The sequence below is a fragment of the Lissotriton vulgaris genome, chromosome 2_1, assembly GCF_964263255.1.
Source record: "Lissotriton vulgaris chromosome 2_1, aLisVul1.2, whole genome shotgun sequence".
NCBI lineage: Eukaryota > Metazoa > Chordata > Amphibia > Caudata > Salamandridae > Lissotriton > Lissotriton vulgaris.
In genome coordinates, this window is record NC_141687.1 from 26,409,571 (window position 1) to 26,428,911 (window position 19,341).

Consider the following 19,341-nt stretch of genomic DNA (forward strand, 5'->3'; position numbering starts at 1 on the left):
TGGGGTTTTTTTCAGTGTTCAATACCTTTAAATAACAGAGGTTATCAGTGGTATTTCATTTTCGCACCATTTAAAACAGAAACAGTGTTTTTCAGTGTTAATGGAAAGTTTTGCTTTTATTGTTGCTTGCTCTCCGCCCTGATAGTGCGTGGTACATCAACGGTGTATATGAGGTCCAATACATCTTTACAAATCAAACTTACTGTAGTACAATATACAATACTTCTTCAGGGAGTCTTTGGTCATACGTGCTCACTATTTCCTTCCCATGTAAACTTATCTGTGAAAAGACCGCTCAACATTAGCAATCGTGACAGGCAACGCCTAAACAGCCAGTACACAATTTGCTAACTCTGGCCACTGACAGCTTTCCAGGCCAATACTGGTGCATCTGAAGATTGTGATTCTCTGTGACAAGTTCAGCAACATATGCATTGAACTGGGTGCATATGCCCTCAGTTATTGAAGCGGTCAAAAATGAAGCAGTAGTCCAGAGAACCTTCCCCTTTAGGGAAGGGATCTAGAACTTGCGCAGAGTGCCACAGTGAGGCTTCACGGACTTCAAATGCTACGGTTGGTGAAGGGACATTTCTATGCAACACTGCAAGCCATTTCTCATGCAGGCCTCAAAAAAGTGACATTTTTACTAGACCTGCAGATCTACGGACTTAAATAATCCACTCATCCTAATTATAATGCTCTTGACCCAGGAACTGTTTTCAAATTATGTGATCCTGGTCAAGTACCTTAATTCACTGAGACGCCATTTTCTTCGGCGTCACATATGAGAGTGCCTTGAAATCCGCGAGTTCGGCATGTCTACGGTTGTATGGCGTTACAACGCGGGGATTGCAACGAAAGTCGTTACAGCGACTTTTCGCTGGAGGGCGCTGGATAGTGGAATAGTTTTTTTTTTTTAAACCTTTATTAGTTGCGTGCAGCACAAAAAAAAAACATGACAGCGACAGCATCAGCAATCCATTAAATCAATACTCATGGTACAGTCCATAGAGAGGTATCAGCTTCACATGGTCCAGTACAATACAGGCATAGTTTCATGTGTACATCAATGGGATGCCAGATTACCAGGATCTTCCCCCCCCCCTCCACAGTCAAGGGCGTAAGGAGGATGAAATTCTCCCCCCCTCCGCATTCAGGCATGAAGACAGGCCAGCAGGGTGGCAGCATCACAATCCACCAACCCCCAATCGTCTGCGATCTGTCCAGTCAGCCGGCTATGTCATTATGTGCTGCAGTGCCCCATACGTATCTCAAGTGTGTGCATCCTCGATAGGCAGCGCAGCTAATTTCCAGTGTAGGGATATTCGGGTTACACCATAGAGCCAAGCCGTGCACAACGTTCCCCTTCTCAAGTGTCGACTGCAGCGATGAGCATGTGTGGCCATCAGTGTGTGTGTCCACCACCACTATCCCAAGAATTGGATGGGTGAGAGAGGTCCCTCCCTTAACCAGTGTCACAAGGCCTTCGGGTGTTCCCAGTCCCCGCACCATCAGTGTTTACCCAGCTGTCACGGCCATCCGCCGTATGTTAGGCGGTGTAAATTACCTCCCACCATGTGTGAAGTAGTATGGTGAATGCAATACATATCATCTATACGCTCACAGGCCCGGGACCGGTTCGTCATCTCCAGAGGAGTCGCTATGTGTCGCTTGGGACAGCCAGTACACCTGCAAGGGAGACCAAAAATCGCTAGGCGTGCAACGGGCAGGCAACAGTTCCGCATAAACGCCATGTTGGTCCTGGCAGTATGTGAGGTCGTCGAGCCAGTCCTTAAGTTTTGGCGCTCTCCCCCTCCCCCACCTGCAAGCTATTCTCCGCTTAGCGAGGAGCAACGCAATGTCAACAAATTTGCGGTCCGGCTTGGGCACATGTTTGGTATAACCCAGCAGCATCACTATTGGCTCCATGGGCAGTGGGCCAGCAATCATTATTTGGAGTGCGGCGTGTACCTGTTCCCAATACGTTTGTATGGCTCCACATTCCCAAGCCAGATGAAGGAAATCCGCGCCGCTCGCCCGGCACCCTAGCACACCTATCATCCTCCGAGAGACGAAACCTAAGTTTCCTGACTGGAGTATAATAGTAGCGTTGCACAAACTTATAGTGAATAATTTTCAACCGGCAGCTGGAGGAAACCCTAGCCGTGACCGAGCAGCAATAGCTCCACTGCTCATCTGTGAGTGCAGAGGGCAGCTCAGAGTCCCAGTTAGTCCGAGCCTTCAGCAGCATCATTGGGCGTTGCCCACGTATAGCGGCATACAGTTTAGACACTAAGTGCTTGCCATCTGATATGAGCATGACATGCAATGGCAGTACAGTCCCAGGTTCTTCCGGGAAGTTGGGGAGTATGTCTCGCATACCCTGCCGGAGTCTAATATAGTAAAACACCTCCATGGGTGTCGGGGGAGTAGTCTGGAACATCTGTTCTTTGGTACGGAACATTCCTTCCTGAAATAGGTCACCCCATGTATTAAGGTGTACGCGTTTGCACATGGATCGAAATCCGTTTTCCGTTAAGAGTGAAAGTTTCAGGTGATATGCAAGGGGCAGTGCCGGGGAATAAAGCATGGGGGCGTCCAGCAGTTTAGTTACTCTCCGCCAGGCATCAATAGTACAAGTAACAGTGGGAGCAGGCGTCTCAACATCCCCAATCAGTCCCATCAGCATGCCCTTAAGCGGGAGCGGATGAACGATCCAGTCCTCAGCAGCGACTTGTGGCATGAAGGGAGCGGGGTTAACCCAGTGATAGGAGTGTTGAGCCTGAGCACTGAGATAGTATAATTCCATGTCGGGCACATCGAATCCTCCCCTATCGTACGGCTGCGTTAAGACCCTCCAGCTAAGGCGTGGTTGCTTTCCACCCCAGAAAAGGCGCAGCAGCTCAGAACGGAGCCGTTTAAAAAAAAATAGGCCCCCGGGTAGTAGGGAATGTTTTGGAATAGATATAGGAACCGTGGGAGGACGACCATCTTCATCAGGGAAGCTCTTCCTGCCATTGAGATCGGCAGGGCCCGCCAGCGGGACACATTATCAGTCAACTGCGAGATAGCCACACCATAATTTGACCGGATAGTGTCGTCCCTATCGAGCGACACCTCTATGCCCAGGTACCTTAAGTCAGAGCTGCACCATTCCAGGGGGTAATCCAGCGGAAACCGGGCTACTGATGCCGTGAGGGGGAAGAATTGCGACTTCTTCCAGTTTATATGTACCCCGGATATGCCGCCAAACGCCACGAACTCCCTCAGTAGCGAGTTAAGGTGATCTTGTGGGTGACGCACGTACAAAGTAACGTCATCCGCATAGAGTGAAATACTTATCTGCCGCTGATGACAGTTAAAGGCACTGGCCTTGTGCAACTGTCGCACTCTACAAGCCAACGGTTCTATCGCCAAGGCGAAAAGCAGGGGTGACAGGGGGCAGCCCTGCCTAGTTCCTCTCGTGATCGGCATCTGTGTCGAAAGCACCCCATTGACGACGACCCTGGCGACCGGTGAGGTGTAGAGCAGTTTCACCCAGGCTATAAAGATCCGGGGTAACCCCATTCTGCTCAGTATAGCTAGTAGGTAACCCCACTCCACCGAATCGAACGCCTTGGTGGCGTCCAGAAATACAGCAGCGATCGGCAAGTCGGGCGAAATGGTGGGTATTAGGGAGAACAGTGTACGCAAGTTATGGGACGTAGCTCTCCCCGGGACAAAGCCAGATTGGTCCGGTAACACCAAGGTGTTCATAAGCAGGGACAGCCTAGTCGCCAGCACTTTTGCAAGGATCTTCGCGTCGCAGTTTAGCAGCGGCAGGGGGCGATAGGCATCTGTGTCCTTCGGATCCTTCCCCGGCTTCAAAAGTGACGTGATCGCTACCTCTCTCATGGAGCCCGGCAGTATCCCTACCTCGAGCGAGTCCTCGAAAACCTCCTTCAGTACCGGCGCCATGATGTCGATATAACATTTATAAAATTCGGCCGGTAGACCGTCCAGCCCCGCTGCCTTGCCATTGCTAAGGGACATGATCGCCTCTCTGATCTCGTCCAGTTCGAACGGGCAGCCCAAGAACGCCCTGTCGCTATCACTAAGCCAACAGAGTGCGATGTCGTCCAGGAAATTACCGAATTCCACCTCACCTACCTACTGCGTGGAGTATAGACGCTGGTAGTGCTGTAGGAAGGTGTTTTGAATTCCCTGGGAATCCTGGTAAGTCCTACCCTCCCCATCAGAGATTTCCAGGATATGGGTGGCGAAGCGCTGGTGCCTCGTGAGAGCAGCCAGCACCTTTCCCGGTCGATCCCCCTCACAGTAGCGCCTAGCCGTCCAATATTTGCCCCGGAATTTCGTTTCCCTGGCCGCTTCTTCCTCATAGGTCGACAGAAGTGCCCTGAATTTCCCCGCGAGGTCAGGGCAGGAGTCACCAACCATCTTTGCCTCCAGCGCCTTAAGCTCTGCTTCAATTTTATGTAATGTGCGCACAATGTCCCTCAGTATTCCGCAACTTTTAGAGATCGTGATCCCCCTTACGGTCACCTTAAAGGCTTCCCAGATCGTTTCGACCTGGTCGACCGATCCCTTGTTCCTCGGAAAGAAGGCTTCAATCTCCTCACCCAGTTCATGTCTAAAGACAGGGTCCAGCAAGGCTGAGGGAAAAAGCCGCCACGGCGGACGCACCCTAGCATACCCCGGCATCTCCAAGACTGTCAAGACAGGACAATGGTCCGAGTAGGTACGAGGCAGATGTTTCACCCGAACAACTCCTCCAGCAAGGCCTCGCGAGATAAAGCAGTAATCGATCCGCGCCCATGAGAGTGCATGTGCCGTAAAATGTGCACCCTCCCTAACCGTCGGGTGTGTGTGCCTCCAGCTATCCACTAGTCCAGCCTCTGTCAGTATGCCCTGAAGTGTATCTCTGGCGTTCGTGTTGTATTGTATACTACCGTCCGATCTATCCGCCATAGGACATAACGATAGGTTGAAGTCCCCCCCCCAAAGAATGTGAGTGGCTTCAATGTCCAGTACATGGCCCCACAGCGACAAAAAGAATCCAGGAGTGTCAACATTAGGTGCATAGCTATTCACAAGTATTATTACATCAGTGCCCAATCTCCCCCAAAGAATGACGTATCTCCCCTCCTTATCCGCTCGTACACCCAGCTTTTGAAACGGTAGTTGTTTGTTGACTAAAATAACAGTCCCCCTAGAGTACGTGGAATAGGAGGAAAACTCTCACACTCGCCCATCTGCTCGCAAACTTAGGGACACCATTCGGGTTAAGGTGGGGTTCCTGGAGCATCGCTATCTGCACTTGGTGCCGATCTAAATAAGCAATCACATTCCTGCATTTGCGGGGGTTATTAAGGCCACGGACATTCCAGGACATTATGGAGACAGTATTCGACGTATCATCACCTGTGTTTGTCACCGTATCCCTGAAGGAAGCAATTGGCCAATGCTGCAGCCCTCGACCGAAATGTACCTGATGCAAATCTTTCCGCTGTCCAGAACATTCTCATCATACAAACATCTAAACGTTCACATATACGAATTCCAGTACCTGCGCACTTGTCATACATGTCATACGCAACAACAGTTCTACTTTCAACAACAACTCGCATCCCAACATCTAAGTCCCACCCCTCCCCCCATGCACAACTGTTCAGCCCCAAATCTCCAGCTCCCCCCCCCACCCACTGAAGCAACCCAATCTTGCCAGTATCATATCCCCACGACCCCAACAATCAAGAACAATAGAAAAACCTTTTGGGGAATCCCCTTCTAAGGACACCAGAGGAATGCACCCCAACACCCCACCACTCCCCTCTCGACCCGCATGCGCCATACGGAGAAGACAGAGAAGGTGGGGCGATGCCTGGCATATGTTACCCCTGCAGGCTAGTACCATATATCAAGTCATTTTCTCCATCACCTCCCCTCATGCCGGAAAAGACACCAAAAAATTCAGGAGGTCTATCCCAGGAGCAACCGCTGCTCATTTCAGTTCCAACTCTGCCTTCAGACTGCCCAGTTCCAGAGCAGCTCCAGCAGAGGGGCAAGTATATACAAAAGCAGTTGTCGCCCACCAGTGACCCACGACGCAGCAAATCTACCAAAAGAGTTTCTACAGGCAGTTCCAGGTCTCCTCACCGGCAGCAGGCACCTCAAATCTGAGACCAACCTCTATTCCATCGTTTGGAGTCAGCAATCAAATGTTCATAAGGACACAGTTAGGGTTCCACGTGTTCGGCAGGGTTTACGTCTGCCTCATCTTCTCCCTCGTTTCGTCTGTCCCTTCTGGCGGTACGCAGCCTACGGACATAGTCCTCGGCCTGCTGCGGGTTTGTAAAAAAGTGTTGTTTGCCCTGGTGGGTTACCCTGAGCCGCGCCGGGTACAGAAGCGCATAGTCCACTTGCATGTCCCTCAGCTTTTTCTTCACGTCTAGGAATTTCCTCCGCTGGTCCTGCACCATCGGCGTAAAGTCCGGATACAGGGAGAACTGTACCCCGTCACAAGCTAGATTCCGAGTCGTGCGGGCTGCACGCAGTGCCGTGTCGCGGTCCCGGTAGTTAAGTAACCGGGCAATGATGGGTCGCGGCTGCATCCCTGGCTAGGGGATCGGGCCCAGGGAGCGATGCGCCCGCTCGACAATAAATTGGCTGGATAAGGCCTCCTTACCCACTGCCGTGAGGAGGATGCGCTCCACGTAGTCCTCCATGCGCCCAGTGTTGGTAGATTTCGGAACCCCCGTGACGCGTATGTTGTTGCGTCTGCTCCTCGCCTCCAACTCCTCGTTCTTTGCCGCTATTACTCTCAGGATATTATCCATTCTAGTTAGGCGCGTGTCGTGGGCAGCGGCCGTGTCCTCAGAGGTAGAGATGCGTCTCTCCACCTCCCCCAAGCGCTCCTCGTGGACCTCCAGTTTCTGCGCAACCCCATCCACTCTGGATGATAAGCGGTCGACCTTGTCAACTATCGTAGCGAAGCCCTGCCGCATCTCCTCCATCATCAGCCTGAGCTCCGGGGCCAAGGGGGCAGAGGGGGGGTTCAGCGCCTGACGATCCTGGGGCTCCACTGGTCCCCGCCATGCTGCGTAATGGTTTTTTGACAATCGCCGGTTCGAAAGAGAGCTTGGGCTGTTTATTGTCATTTTTGCCCATCGTGCCGCGACTGTGAGCACCCCCACGGGCACTGCGGCTGGCTCTAGTGTGCGTGCCTACTGCTCCCAGCCCAGTCAGCGTATCCTGATGGCCCCCCGAGCGGCAATCTCGTCCGAGGCGGTGTCCCCCACCTGAGGCACAAATTATCACAGGCAGTCTCTTGTCCCCAGAGCCCTCGCACCAGAGGATCAACTATGGGTGAGGTGGTGAGGGGCTGCGGTAGGCCCCGCGGTCCGGAGCCCAGGGAGAGTCAGTGGGGGATGGTGGTAGGCCGCCGGGCGCAGGAGGAGGTCAACGCGCCAAATGCGCGGGGCAGGATCCGTAGGCTGGGCAACTCCTATGCCCTCCGAATGTCCGCTGTTGTGCCGCAGGTCCCCGCTCCCAGGTGGCTGCAGTGGTCAGGGGCAGTTGCGGGGTTGCGAGGAGCAATGCCGGGGAGATGTCCGCCTCACTCGGCAGATACAGGCGTGCATCGCGATGGTCTCCCGGCCCCTCTGTGGTCCACCGGGGCAGCCCGGAGCCCCCACGCGTACTGCAGCGGCTCCGCAGGGGGAGAGACTCACCTCCGCTGTCGCTCGAGGGCCTCCAGCAGCACCCTCCTCCAGGGATTCAGGCCTCTCAGTCCCGAGGCCTAGCCGCCTCGTGGAGAGCCGCGGCCCCGCGTGGGCCGGTGTCCGGGCGCCTCGACAGTGCACCGCAGCAGCGCTCACCGGTCAAGTCGCACAGCCTCGCAACTCAGGCATCCGAGGACGGATCGCTCCCAAAGTTGGACCGGAGCAGTATCTCAAGTTGGGTCGCCAGTGCTGCAATTACTGGGCGTCTATTCGCAGGATTTCAGGATAATTTCAGGATCCTTCTGGCCAGGCAGCCAGAGCCTCACTAGAGTGCGGCCATTAGCTAGTGCGCCCTCTAGCGCCCCCGCCTGGATAGTGGAATAGTTAAATTTTCTATTCCAACACCAGCCCACGTTGACAGTAGGGAAGGTATTGGATAGAAAATTAAACTATTCCCTATCCAACAGCCCCCTCCAGCGAAAGATGTTGTAATGACTTTCGTTGTAATCCCTGCATTGTAATGGCATTGCGGGGTAATCCCCACGTTGTCATGGCTGTTCCCCATGTCTACTGTACAGAAAACTCTTGTTTGATTTAATCGATTAAACTCTTGCTCCATATATAAAATAATTCTAACCACGTGTATGATACACATGACCAACTTGCCTCCGTTCATTAACCGCATTGTCATCAGAGCAGGGGCACAAATGTTTCGCAGATCATGTTTAAAAAGTGTAACTTTTAATAAATTCATAACTAAAGAATAAAGTAGCAGCACATTGTCATTTGCAATCAGCAGATTTTAAATTGAAACTGACAATTTCCTATTGATGTGGTTTGGACAATGTCTGGAAATAGAGTTCCTGTAAATTTGTGTCAGTTGCACATCACCAAGTAAAGTGTTCTGATTTGTTTTGCTCTTATGTAAATCTTTGCTTGCATCACACTTCAGAATTACAAAAAAAAATGTTTCATAATTCCGGATATATTTTTCAATACTTGTACTAATTATTTACATGCTGCTTTTAAATGTTGTGTTGGAAAAATAAACTGACATTTTAGAGCTTTTTGATTTATTGTCCGATAACTCACTTGACAAAAAGCACAGACTATAATAAGAGAAAGAAAATTAAACACCATTTTCTAGGAACAGGTAAGCAACAAGTACTGAAAAGACAAACTGACATTTGACCTTTGCGCTTGAACATCTAAAGGCATTTTATTGCTCATTCACTTTTTGAATGAACAGAACACTGGTTCCTTTCAGCTTAAGTTAACTCGCCAGCAGGGACAAGTGAATGCTGAAAAAAGCTCAACCTGATAAAATCTCACTTGCAATTGCTAGTGGATTTTTCAAGGCCTGTCATGCATTGTAAAATAATATTTCCTGAAGTGCTACTCAATATTTCTCTGCTTACAAACTGCCCAGCCTACTCAAGGAGATGCTACACATCTACACCGATTAACACTGAACACTTGGTAGACAAGGGTGTTTACAGACTTTGATTATGTCTGTTACAGCAGTCATATTTTCCAGTAAAAATCTAATAATGCGGAGAGTTTATTTTTTCACTTCGCCATCATCACTAAGCAAAAATCCTGTAAATGGTCACATCATGGATAAAATAGCATTCACGGCCTCTAGGACTGAGAACCACCGGCTAAATTACACCGTTGGGATGAACATAATGGAGTATTCTTAATTAACTCTGAAGATTATAAAGATTCTTTCAGCATACCATCTAGCAAGTGGCAAGGATCTCTTACTGCACTGTTACTCAAAGTGCGGCCCTCCCGACCTTTAAATGCGGCCCCCTGGTCAACAGCATCAGTGAGCTGCCCTTTACTCGTCTCTGCACTAACAATAAATGGATGACAAATAAACAGTCAAGAATATACTTAAATGTTAGTGTTTGTTATAAGAAGGAATTTACTAGGAAGTTCTGAACTGCTCAACTTTAGGAATATCTTTTTAAAAGACATTGCAGCAAGTGTGAAAATATAATATTCTCTCTGAAATTCAAAAAGTGTATTCAACATGCAGAACCTTTTCATGTTAATACTGTAGTTTGGGATGAAGTCATGATTACTGACAAAATTTCTTTCTTTAATGCTGAGCTTCGATTATGGGGTAACCCAGGTTTACCTGACATTTTCTCGGATGGGGCAGGAAATCTTTGGGCTAGACACAGTATTATGACTTTGGGTGACTTGTATGGACCGAACGGGCTTATGGATTTTGGCACACTAAAACTTATTTTTGAACTAAATAATGATACGTATTTTAAATACATTCAAATACGAGATTATTTGCACTGTAAAATGAAAATAGTTGGAAGTAGCCCTATCGGATATATTAAGATGTTTATACTCAGATAAAACAAAATCACTTATCAGTTTGGGTTATGGATATCTACTATCAAGCAAACTTGATGATACTGTGAAAATAAAATGAAAAAGCAAATGGACAATATTAAAATAATAAAGAGTGAGATACTGGAAGGGGAGTTACGACCTACGTATCTCAATATGTGTTCATAGTGCATTGGTCAACATGTTTCAACCATCTGGGAAAAATCCCCGGTATTCATCAGGACCAAAGGAGATGGAAGGTATGAGTCCCCTAAAAGACTCACCCTGTCCTAAATCCTTAATGAACCAGTGGTAAAATGTACCATTGGTGGGATGCTCACAAAAAAGTGGAGCATCAGTAAAAACTTGAGGCGTTTTCCTATTGGGCTTCAACGTGCAGGGGGTAGGTGCATCACGTGGTACAACGTATTAGTTTCCTTGTGTGGCAATAGGCCTGTCACCTACGTCTACCCTCCGCTGCTCGGCTATCCGCTAAGGATTTAGGACAGGATTTTAATATTGTCCAGTTGCTTTTTCATTAAAAGTCATTCACAAAGCTAAAACCAGGACAATTGTTAACACTGTATTTTTTTGCACTTACACCACACAACCTGCTCCACTGCATTTCAGGTGTTGAAGCACACACTGGTGACGCTAGGCCACCAGGGTGGACCCCGATGATGAAGCATGTCACCACTAGGTGGTGAGTGAGGGTTTTTTTACAAGGAATATCCATTCCACGTTTGGAAGACCTTCAACCTACTCATCGGGGGATACTCCTTCATTTGTTTTTCAATATTCATGATCAGGGGATCAGGAGTATTTCTCGTCCATCATTTATGGACACAATCCCTTACTCTCCCGAGTGATAAATGAAATAAATGTAATGGAACTCTGATTAGCTAAACTCAGAGGTCCCAAGGCTTTGAAAAAGAGGGAAAAAAATTTGGCGAAACTTTTTTGATTTGTAAAATCTCTTACTTATGGAGGCCAGTAAAATTTGTGTTTACTTTTTTTTTGTAAATTTATACTCTTTCTTCTAATATGTAACTGTTGATCCTCGGTCTCTGATGCTACTTACTGGTTTAATTGAAAAAATGTCCTTTCTGTCTGTCTATTTTATGTTACGAAAAATGTACTAAATTGTCTTTCTTGCAATAATAAAAATTTAAAAATAAAAAATAAAAAAAAGATATTTCCAGATTCTCTATAGTCTATAAAATAATTAAGACCTAAAACATGAACAGATCCTCACACACCCTGCTGCTCTGAGCCAAAGACCTCCTGCCCCCTGTCGGCACAGCATCTAAGTAAAGCTTCAGCGGCTCATGTTACACCTGAAGGAGTTTCATCTCACAATGCTATGCGGGTAGATAGCTTTCCCAGAGGATATATGAACAATCAGCGTTTACTAATATTCCGAAGGTGGCATTCTGGAGCTCGGATTGTAGTTTTATGAATGTGCAGCATTATGTTTCAGTTTAATGAATATAGATTTGTTGCATAATTTGCCTGTAACTAGAGGCCTACAATTCTAGCTAGGGACATGTAAGGAGGTTTCAGAGTGAAGTATGCTCAACGACCACACGTGTGGCAGTATGGGCAATGACTCGCAGTAAATGAGTGACTGCTACTCTGCTAGAATTTTACATAATCATGAAATGAATTCTTAATATGGCCTCATTATAGATGGCAGTCTTCATGCCTTGCAAATCGACCAGGAGTCTATGGAGAAGTTAAACTTAGAAATCTTGCTAGAACCGGTTAGGAAATGAAACGGCAACACAGCTTTCTAAAGAATAACTAGCCTCTCTCCCTTTCTTCTAGCCACTCAAAGAATATCCTACGGTCTATTGACAACGGTCACAGACAAGCCAAGCCACACAAGGCGATCTTCCGAACATCCGATCTTCCCAACAAAGCCAAGGGATCTAGAGAAAAAGCAAACTGTGTGAAAGCTTAGAAGGATTTGGATTTTTTACTTGTACTGCAGCTTTTAGAGGCCTCATGTATCAAAAATCTTCAACAAGTAAACACCCCCTCTTCCTGCTGGGTTAACTGTTTCTTCTCAGTGCGAGCATGCCTTACACTTCCAATGGTTAAACCTTCTATTTTAGAGCGGAATGGGTCAGGATGTGCTTACAGAAGGAACAAATCCATGCTGCAGTCAATCCCAAGCCTGGGTGGACTACAAGAGTCGAACAAGAAGGAGGCTGATACCAGTCGAGGAGTCTTACAGCAAGGTCTTCATGCTCATACTCACCTAGCTGTTTGCATGTGTGTTCGGAACAATGCTTCCCCAGGTCTGGGAACTCCATTCTGTGGCTCCTTCTGGAATTTCCAAGCACCTACAGTACACAACATAGAGGACGCCTTAAAAAAACGTGAAGAGGGAAATGCATCACTAAAGGCAGTAATCAGTGTCTCTATCAGGGGAGTCATATCACAAAAACCTAGTTCCTCTCAGACTTGGAGCATAAGCCATGCAACCGTCCCACCATCATTGGCAGTAATACAATATAAACTTTTTTACACCCCCCTCCCCCCCCCCCCCCATAACTCACGATCAGTAATCCAATTCCTGTCTGCATCTTGGTGGTCTCCCTTTTTGGTGCCTTCCCAGTGACTGAACCCCCACCTCCCTATACCTTGATGAGATGGAGGCAACAACAACCTCACACAAGATTACTTTAATTCTTCCAGGGCATTTCTCAGATTAGCATGCACTTGAGTACATGCGATAATGCAGCTAGTCCTTCCATATTAAACTTTAAATGGAGGTTTTCCGTTGATTACAAACTCAACATGGAGAGAACCGAAGTTCCAGTCAGGTTACATATCTTACACTTGCATAGTTTAATAAGTCACCATTTTTTCCAGTCATATTCCAGCATCTACAGCTACTCAGCTCATACAAACCACCATAACTGGATGTTGGCTAGAGGGAGGGGGGGTGAGTCTGGTTATAAGTGACTAGGTGTATGTAGCCTTAATGATGAGGGACAGAGCCCTGCGATCCATCACCAAGTACCTGTTCGGCGAGTAGCAGGTTCAGTGGTTCCACTGATATTGAACATCAAACTCATTCTGCTTGTGTAATGCAGCAGTCTGAAAAGAGCACCTAAATGCGATGCCCTAGCTGACGGAGAACACCGAATTACAGACGGCATAATCTAACAAATAACAAGATATGTAGAATTTCAATGCATGCTGCTCAAAAACAAAAATGCTGGGTTATATAGCAGAAACTCGACGACCCAAAGGTATCAGAGTGCTTTACGTGAACACAAGCAGTTGCATTACAGCTTGACATTCCATTTTCAGGCAGGTTTTAAGATTCCAAAATCTATGTTAGGAATAAATTAGTTGGAGCTGCTTTGGTTGCGTGATAATCTTGTGTTTCCAGAGGGAAAAAAATTAGATAACAGCTACCAGCAACAATTTTGTGGAGCCGATTTATCCCATTGGCACATTGCAAATATTCAGTTTACTTACCAAAAACTTTGACTGGTGTGGTTTGTTGTGTACTATTCAGTGGGTTCATTTCCCTAAGAAACATCCTCCTGCATGGAGAGGGAGACCAACTTCAAACAAATCAAGCACACCAGATCGATCATTGTGCCAACCTCAAACGTGAGAAAGTACCTACACGTTTCTCCGAAGCCCAAATATAGGAACTGGGTTAATTTGTTGTACAGCGGCGGTGCGTCCATTGGGGCGTTGGGGCGTTGCCCTCCCAATGCGCACCGCCGCCATCCGGAACCGCCACTGTGTGCTTAAAATCACACATTTTGCATGCAGTTTCTGGCCGGCCGGTCGCCGGGCCGGACCAGAAACCATCAGGAAAAGGGGGGGGGGGGGGGCTGTGCAGACGCGCTAGTGGGCGTGTCCTCTTCCGGACAGGTCATTTTCCTGCCCGGCGGGGACATGCGCACTAGCCCCCCCCTTGGTAAACCGGGGGTTGCCTCATGCCACAGCCCCCAGCCACCTAATGGGGCGGGAAATTTGGCTGCTCCAGCCAATGCCATAAGCAATAGGCTGTGGTGTCATCCTATGGAATTACACTAATTGTATCGATCTTTGCAGAGTTGGGATCGTCTACGGCATAATTAAGAGTCTCTTAGGACAACAGATAGGCCGGTATGGTTGGAGCACAGGCAGTCTTATGATAAAAATAAAAACACCGAGCATTTTGTTCAGAGAGGCAGAAAATGCAAAAATCCTTGCATATGCAGTGTGTTCTAATAGTTTTTAGCAGGGCATTGTTACAAATGTGGTATATCACCTCGCACAGGAAAGTTTGCCAACTTCCTCCAAGTAAGAAGTAAGTTTGCACAGGTAAGTGCAGAAAAAAGCGACGGAAACATTATTCCATCAAATTATGTGAGGGTGGAAAAAAAGTGTTACATTTGGTGCAATGCTGTGTTTTCCGTTTAGAGTAATGCAGGTAACAATGCCATACAGAGATGCGCATACAGTCCATTGAATAAAAAATCGAGAGTGCGTAATACAAAAACAGTGATAACCCCCACAATAACTTCCGGCTGGCTAGGGGTCCTCCCCATTTGAGTGAGGAGGAGGGGGACAAGGAGGGAAGGCGCAGAGCGCAATATACATGATCTCTAAGGAGCGGAGGAGGAGGAAAGGTCCGAGGGAGAATGTGGCCTAACGGCTAGAGCCGTGGACCTCGCACCTGGGGAACCGGGTTCGTGTCTCAGCAGGGACTCTCAACATCCTGTAATTCTGGGCAAAACTCTGTTCTCCCCGTGCCTCGCAAAAATAAATGTGTCCATCTGTAACTTCGGGTCCTGTTCACGCTACATAACCCCCACTCTCCCCCCCCCCCCCAACACTTCCTCCCCCACCCCCCAAAAAAAGGTGAATGGGGCCACTGCACTAGATATGCAATTCCTCTAATGATAGTAGGTCTGCCGAGGCTAGAGCGGTGCTGTCATCAGTCGAATCAGCAGTTGTAATGAATTAAATTAAGGGAGGGGTGGATGTAAGTTATCAAACATCTTGAGGACGTATGAATCCCAGAGAGTGGCGAGCTCCCACCTCCCTGCCGGATACAACCGGACATCAGGGTGTCCGCTGCAGCCACTGTAAATAATAGATCATAGATGAAAGACAGATAAGGGGTAACACATGTTAATCAGCACGTTGATGGCACTTCTAAAACAGCTGCCAACACTGAGCTTTTTTCTTGCTCAAAACGCAGCATTCTCTGCTTTACGATGGTCCGAGTTCCGTGGAACACTATTCAGAATTCTGGACACGCTGCAGTAGCCCTCGTCCGCTCCCGCCTGCCTGTCCTGCACATACACTCACCAGGAACGCTGCCCGGCTCATCTTTCAAAGATTGATAGGGGGAGCAGCCGGGGTCTGTGGACCACCTGCTCAAGAACACACGGCGCGCGTTCCGGGTCAGTCCATCACACAGCTACATATTGCACGTGAACACGCATGAAAACCACACAAAAGAGGGTGGATTTTAATAACACAGGTGGCCGTGCTCATCAAAAACTGGACACACCGGCTCCACAAAACGCTTCCATTTAAAAAGAAAATTAGGACAAATCATATCTACATGTATGAACATTCTGTTACTTTGAAAATCATTTCTTTATTGATTTTTTTTTATATATAGGCAACATATGTGCTTGTAACATTCATTAAACACTGTGATGTTCATATATCATTGTTCATAATATACACGTTCACGTGGTCAATTAAAGCAAAAAGGTACCGAATAGGTTAGTGCATTGTGAGGTAGTCAGAAATGCATTGTATCTCAAAGTCTGTTATGAAACCACATATTGATTAAGCAGGACATCTCTTTATTACTGTCATAACTGCACTTTCACAATTTCTTTATTAACCTTCCTTCCTTCTCGAAATTGCTTACAAATGCACCATTTGTCCACTCGATGTTCAAATTTTTCTGGGGGGGGGGAAGGGGGTTGGGCGGGGGTGTTCGGGCACGCGCGCTCGCGAGCTACAGTGCGGAAATCATTTTTCGCCCCACCAGGTTCAAATGTCACCAGCCGCCACTGTGTGAAGACTGTGCCTAGTTTTGCAATGGCTCGATGGGCATACCTCGTAACTAATCTCGGTTGATACCATTCGCTTGACGTAATACTTGGGCATTTGTGATTTGGAGGATTGTTCAAGCATGTGTTCCAAGGTCGGCTTTTTTATTTATTTGCATTTTCTTTTCTGCATTGGGGTACTTGAAACACATCTGTGGTGTATCTAGGCGTGTATGCCTTTCAGTAGGTTTTCTATACACAAGGAGTGGTGGTTATGGTTGCATGATAAGGAGGCCAAAGGTTTTCCCTTTAGTGTGTAATCTGTTTTGCAGGGGAATGCCACGTAGATGCTATTTGATTTTCATGTGATACCATAGCAGTCTTAAAATTTCAGCTTTTGGACATTTTGCCAATGAATTTCCTATAAGTGCACATTGGAATTGCTAGTGCAAGCCCCTGACTACTAACATGGGAATACCTGGACTCTTTGCACAATATACCACGATTTGGTATACCATATGACGAGCCGGTTTCCTACAGGATTGCGTTTGCAGTCTCTGCACACAAGAATCCAGACAATCAGCATGGGAGCACACACTTGGGAGGTAAATACCACTTTCTCAATCAGTCACCTAGACTCCACTAATAATTCAGGGCGGACAATTTCACACCACAAGTCTAACTGCCTGCCTATATATTATAAATGCACATAAAACTGCAAAGACACAGGAAGAATATCAGACAAAAACATGATGCTGAAAATCACTGCCTTCCTTTTAACCATAAATACGCCGGTCATAGATGCTAACTTTGTAAACATTCTTAAACCTAAGCGGACTCATTTCTAATACCGACATTCATTTCAGATATCTGAACTGCACCATTAATCTTAGAGAAGCACAGATAACATTACCAGAGTACTACATTTTCCCCTCTCAAATCTGTAATCCATTCAGCAGCTTGTTTTGTTTATGGGGCCAAAAGGAGTGACAACATCACACCCATCCTTTTTCCTCTTTGATGGCTTCCCATCGAAGCAAGATCTACAAACTGGCCTGCTTCACCCACTAAGCCTTGCACGCTTCCTCCCCTCGATACCTGGCAAATAAACTTACATCTCTGGAGGCTCCAGACCTTCTCATAATGCCGAAAAGGGTCTGCTTGAGCAAAAAGGAAAGACCGATGGCTCAATCCTTCTCAGGCAGTGCGGTGAGAATCTGGAACTCGCTGCCCCCATTGCTCCGCGCCACCCCCTCTACCCAGATCTTCAAAGCCGGCCTCAAATCTCTCCTCTTCCAAAGACACTTGCATCCCTTTTCACGCCCCTCACAGAAGTTCGTACAATGTTGTAAATCTGTCATGTATGCATGTACGATCCCAATCCTAGTGTGCCTTTTGTGTGTCTGACTTCTACTGTTTTATTTTACTTTTTATTCTTCCTTGTAATTTGTAATTTCCTTACGTAACGGTCTTGGTTTTATTGTACACCTTTAGGTGATGTCCCCTGCTATATCAAAATGCATTCCATTCTAGCGTGCGACGCTGGCTGTCGCGCGCTTCATTAACAGAGATCACACCTCACTTGACATCCGTCTGTCTGTCTGTCGCCCACGGATCCCGCACCCAGGGTGTGTACTGAGTGCGGCAGACCCCTGCAGCCCCCCCGGGGAGGGGGGTCTGAACCCCCACCCCAGGAGGAGGCCTGGGCACCAAGACACGCAGCCCCCACCCCAAGGAGGCCTCTGCGCCCGGGACTCACCGTCCGGCCAGGTCCCCCCGAGCCCGGGAGCGGCGCACAGGGAAGCCCCCACCAGACCGGACCGAGGGTGACAGGTCAGGCCGCCTGACGTCAAATACAAGCGCAAACTCCCGCAGAGAGCAGCCCCATGGCGAGCTCCGCACCACACACAACGAGGTCGAGGGGCACGCAATGCAGAGCGTCTCCACGGCCACCGCCATATTGGAGTGGGCATCACGTGCCGCGGAGGAAGCCGTCTCACGCACTGGTCGCCCCAACACTGACCACACCATACACAGAGCCCGGTGGGGGGGAGACATGTAAACATCATGGTTCTTCGTTCAAAGTTAGGAAGGGAAGATGTGTTCCTGCTCCACCCTGGCGTAGGCCCGTGATCAGGCGACGTTGCTAAGGTACGAGGGACAAAACACAACGACCAAAATAGGTGTCGCGAACATGACGTCAGCACAGCCCGGGCGTCTCGCGGCGGTTGATGGTGGCACAGAAGCTGCCTTCTCTGTGGGGTAAGGCAGAGACTACTCACCGGAGCGGTTCCCGTTCACCGTCAGACCCGGGGCTCACCGGGACGCGGAGGCAGCCGCACGGTAAAAGGTCAACGTCCCTCTAGTGACGTCATTAGAACCTGTCACTCTACGGAAGGCGCAACCTGCAGCAGCTCAGCGCTGAGCCAGGGCGATGCTCTACGTTTGCCAGAGACATCTTCAGCCAATTGAGCGTCTCCAAAAACGCCCAATAGCGCGGCGCCGCTGCTTAGTCTCCAAGGCACAACAGCCAATCATCACCAGGACAGAGCTCCCGCAATCCAATCACAGCACAGACGTCTACGCGGCCAATTAAAGAGCACCATAAATGCCCTTTACTTCGTAGATTATGTTTCGACTCACCTGATTGGCGACAAGCTTACGAAGCGACTCATCCTCAGGTGGCCCCGCTTGTTGTCAAATTATGGGGAAAACAAATTAAAGTGCGTAGGAGCCTCAGTCACGGCGGCCAGAGTCAGTAGTTAGCGGGGCCCTCATGGGACCTCTTTCTAGTCAGAGCAGTTGGTTTAGGAAGAGTACGTCCGAACTGAGGTAAAAAAATGTAGTGTTTTTCTTTTGTGTTCCGTCTAAAACTTTCAACATTCATTAGCAATTTAAAAGGGTAATTAAATCCCACCGTAGCTTTCTACTCAGATGCCCGGCCTAGGTGTCATGAATGCCTTTCAGCCTCAAAGGAGCGGGATGTTATGTATCGGAGCCTCGCGCGGTGTCTCCAGGGACTTGTAGCCCTGACTTTTGAAGAGACTACAGAGCCCATAATACACAGGGGAAGAAAGCTGGACCGAATAAAGTTTGCAAGCAGGAGCCTTAGGAACACGAGCGCTGTCAGAGGCACCTCAGTGCTAGACAGCTCAGAAATCTAGCGCCCATTTTGTTAGTGCTAAATCAAGGGTCCTCCATCCATTTAAGTAGGAGAAATAATCAGCGTGACAGTC

At 48.2% G+C, this 19,341-nt stretch overlaps 1 protein-coding gene and 1 long non-coding RNA gene across 4 annotated transcripts in view; one reads left to right on the forward strand and one right to left on the reverse strand.

Annotated features, from left to right (window-relative positions):
- ZFAND2B (zinc finger AN1-type containing 2B) overlaps positions 1–18,595 on the reverse strand; it is a 127,003-nt gene extending 108,408 nt beyond the window's left edge. The window contains exons 1-2 of one of the 3 annotated variants that reach the window (XM_086954360.1): positions 18,388–18,595; positions 12,337–12,421 (exon numbers count right to left, since the gene is read on the reverse strand). In XM_086954360.1, the coding sequence (XP_086810486.1) occupies positions 12,337–12,391 (55 nt within the window). In that variant the 5' untranslated portion in view covers positions 12,392–12,421; positions 18,388–18,595. The other 2 variants (XM_086954362.1, XM_086954361.1) reach the window with 2 other exon arrangements.
- Positions 18,596–18,813: 218 nt separating this feature from the next.
- Positions 18,814–19,341, forward strand: part of LOC147729492 (uncharacterized) — a 220,921-nt gene continuing 220,393 nt past the window's right edge. Inside the window, exon 1 of the long non-coding RNA XR_015308319.1 lies at positions 18,814–18,937. This is a non-coding gene — a long non-coding RNA (uncharacterized LOC147729492). The remainder of the gene's footprint in view (positions 18,938–19,341) is intronic.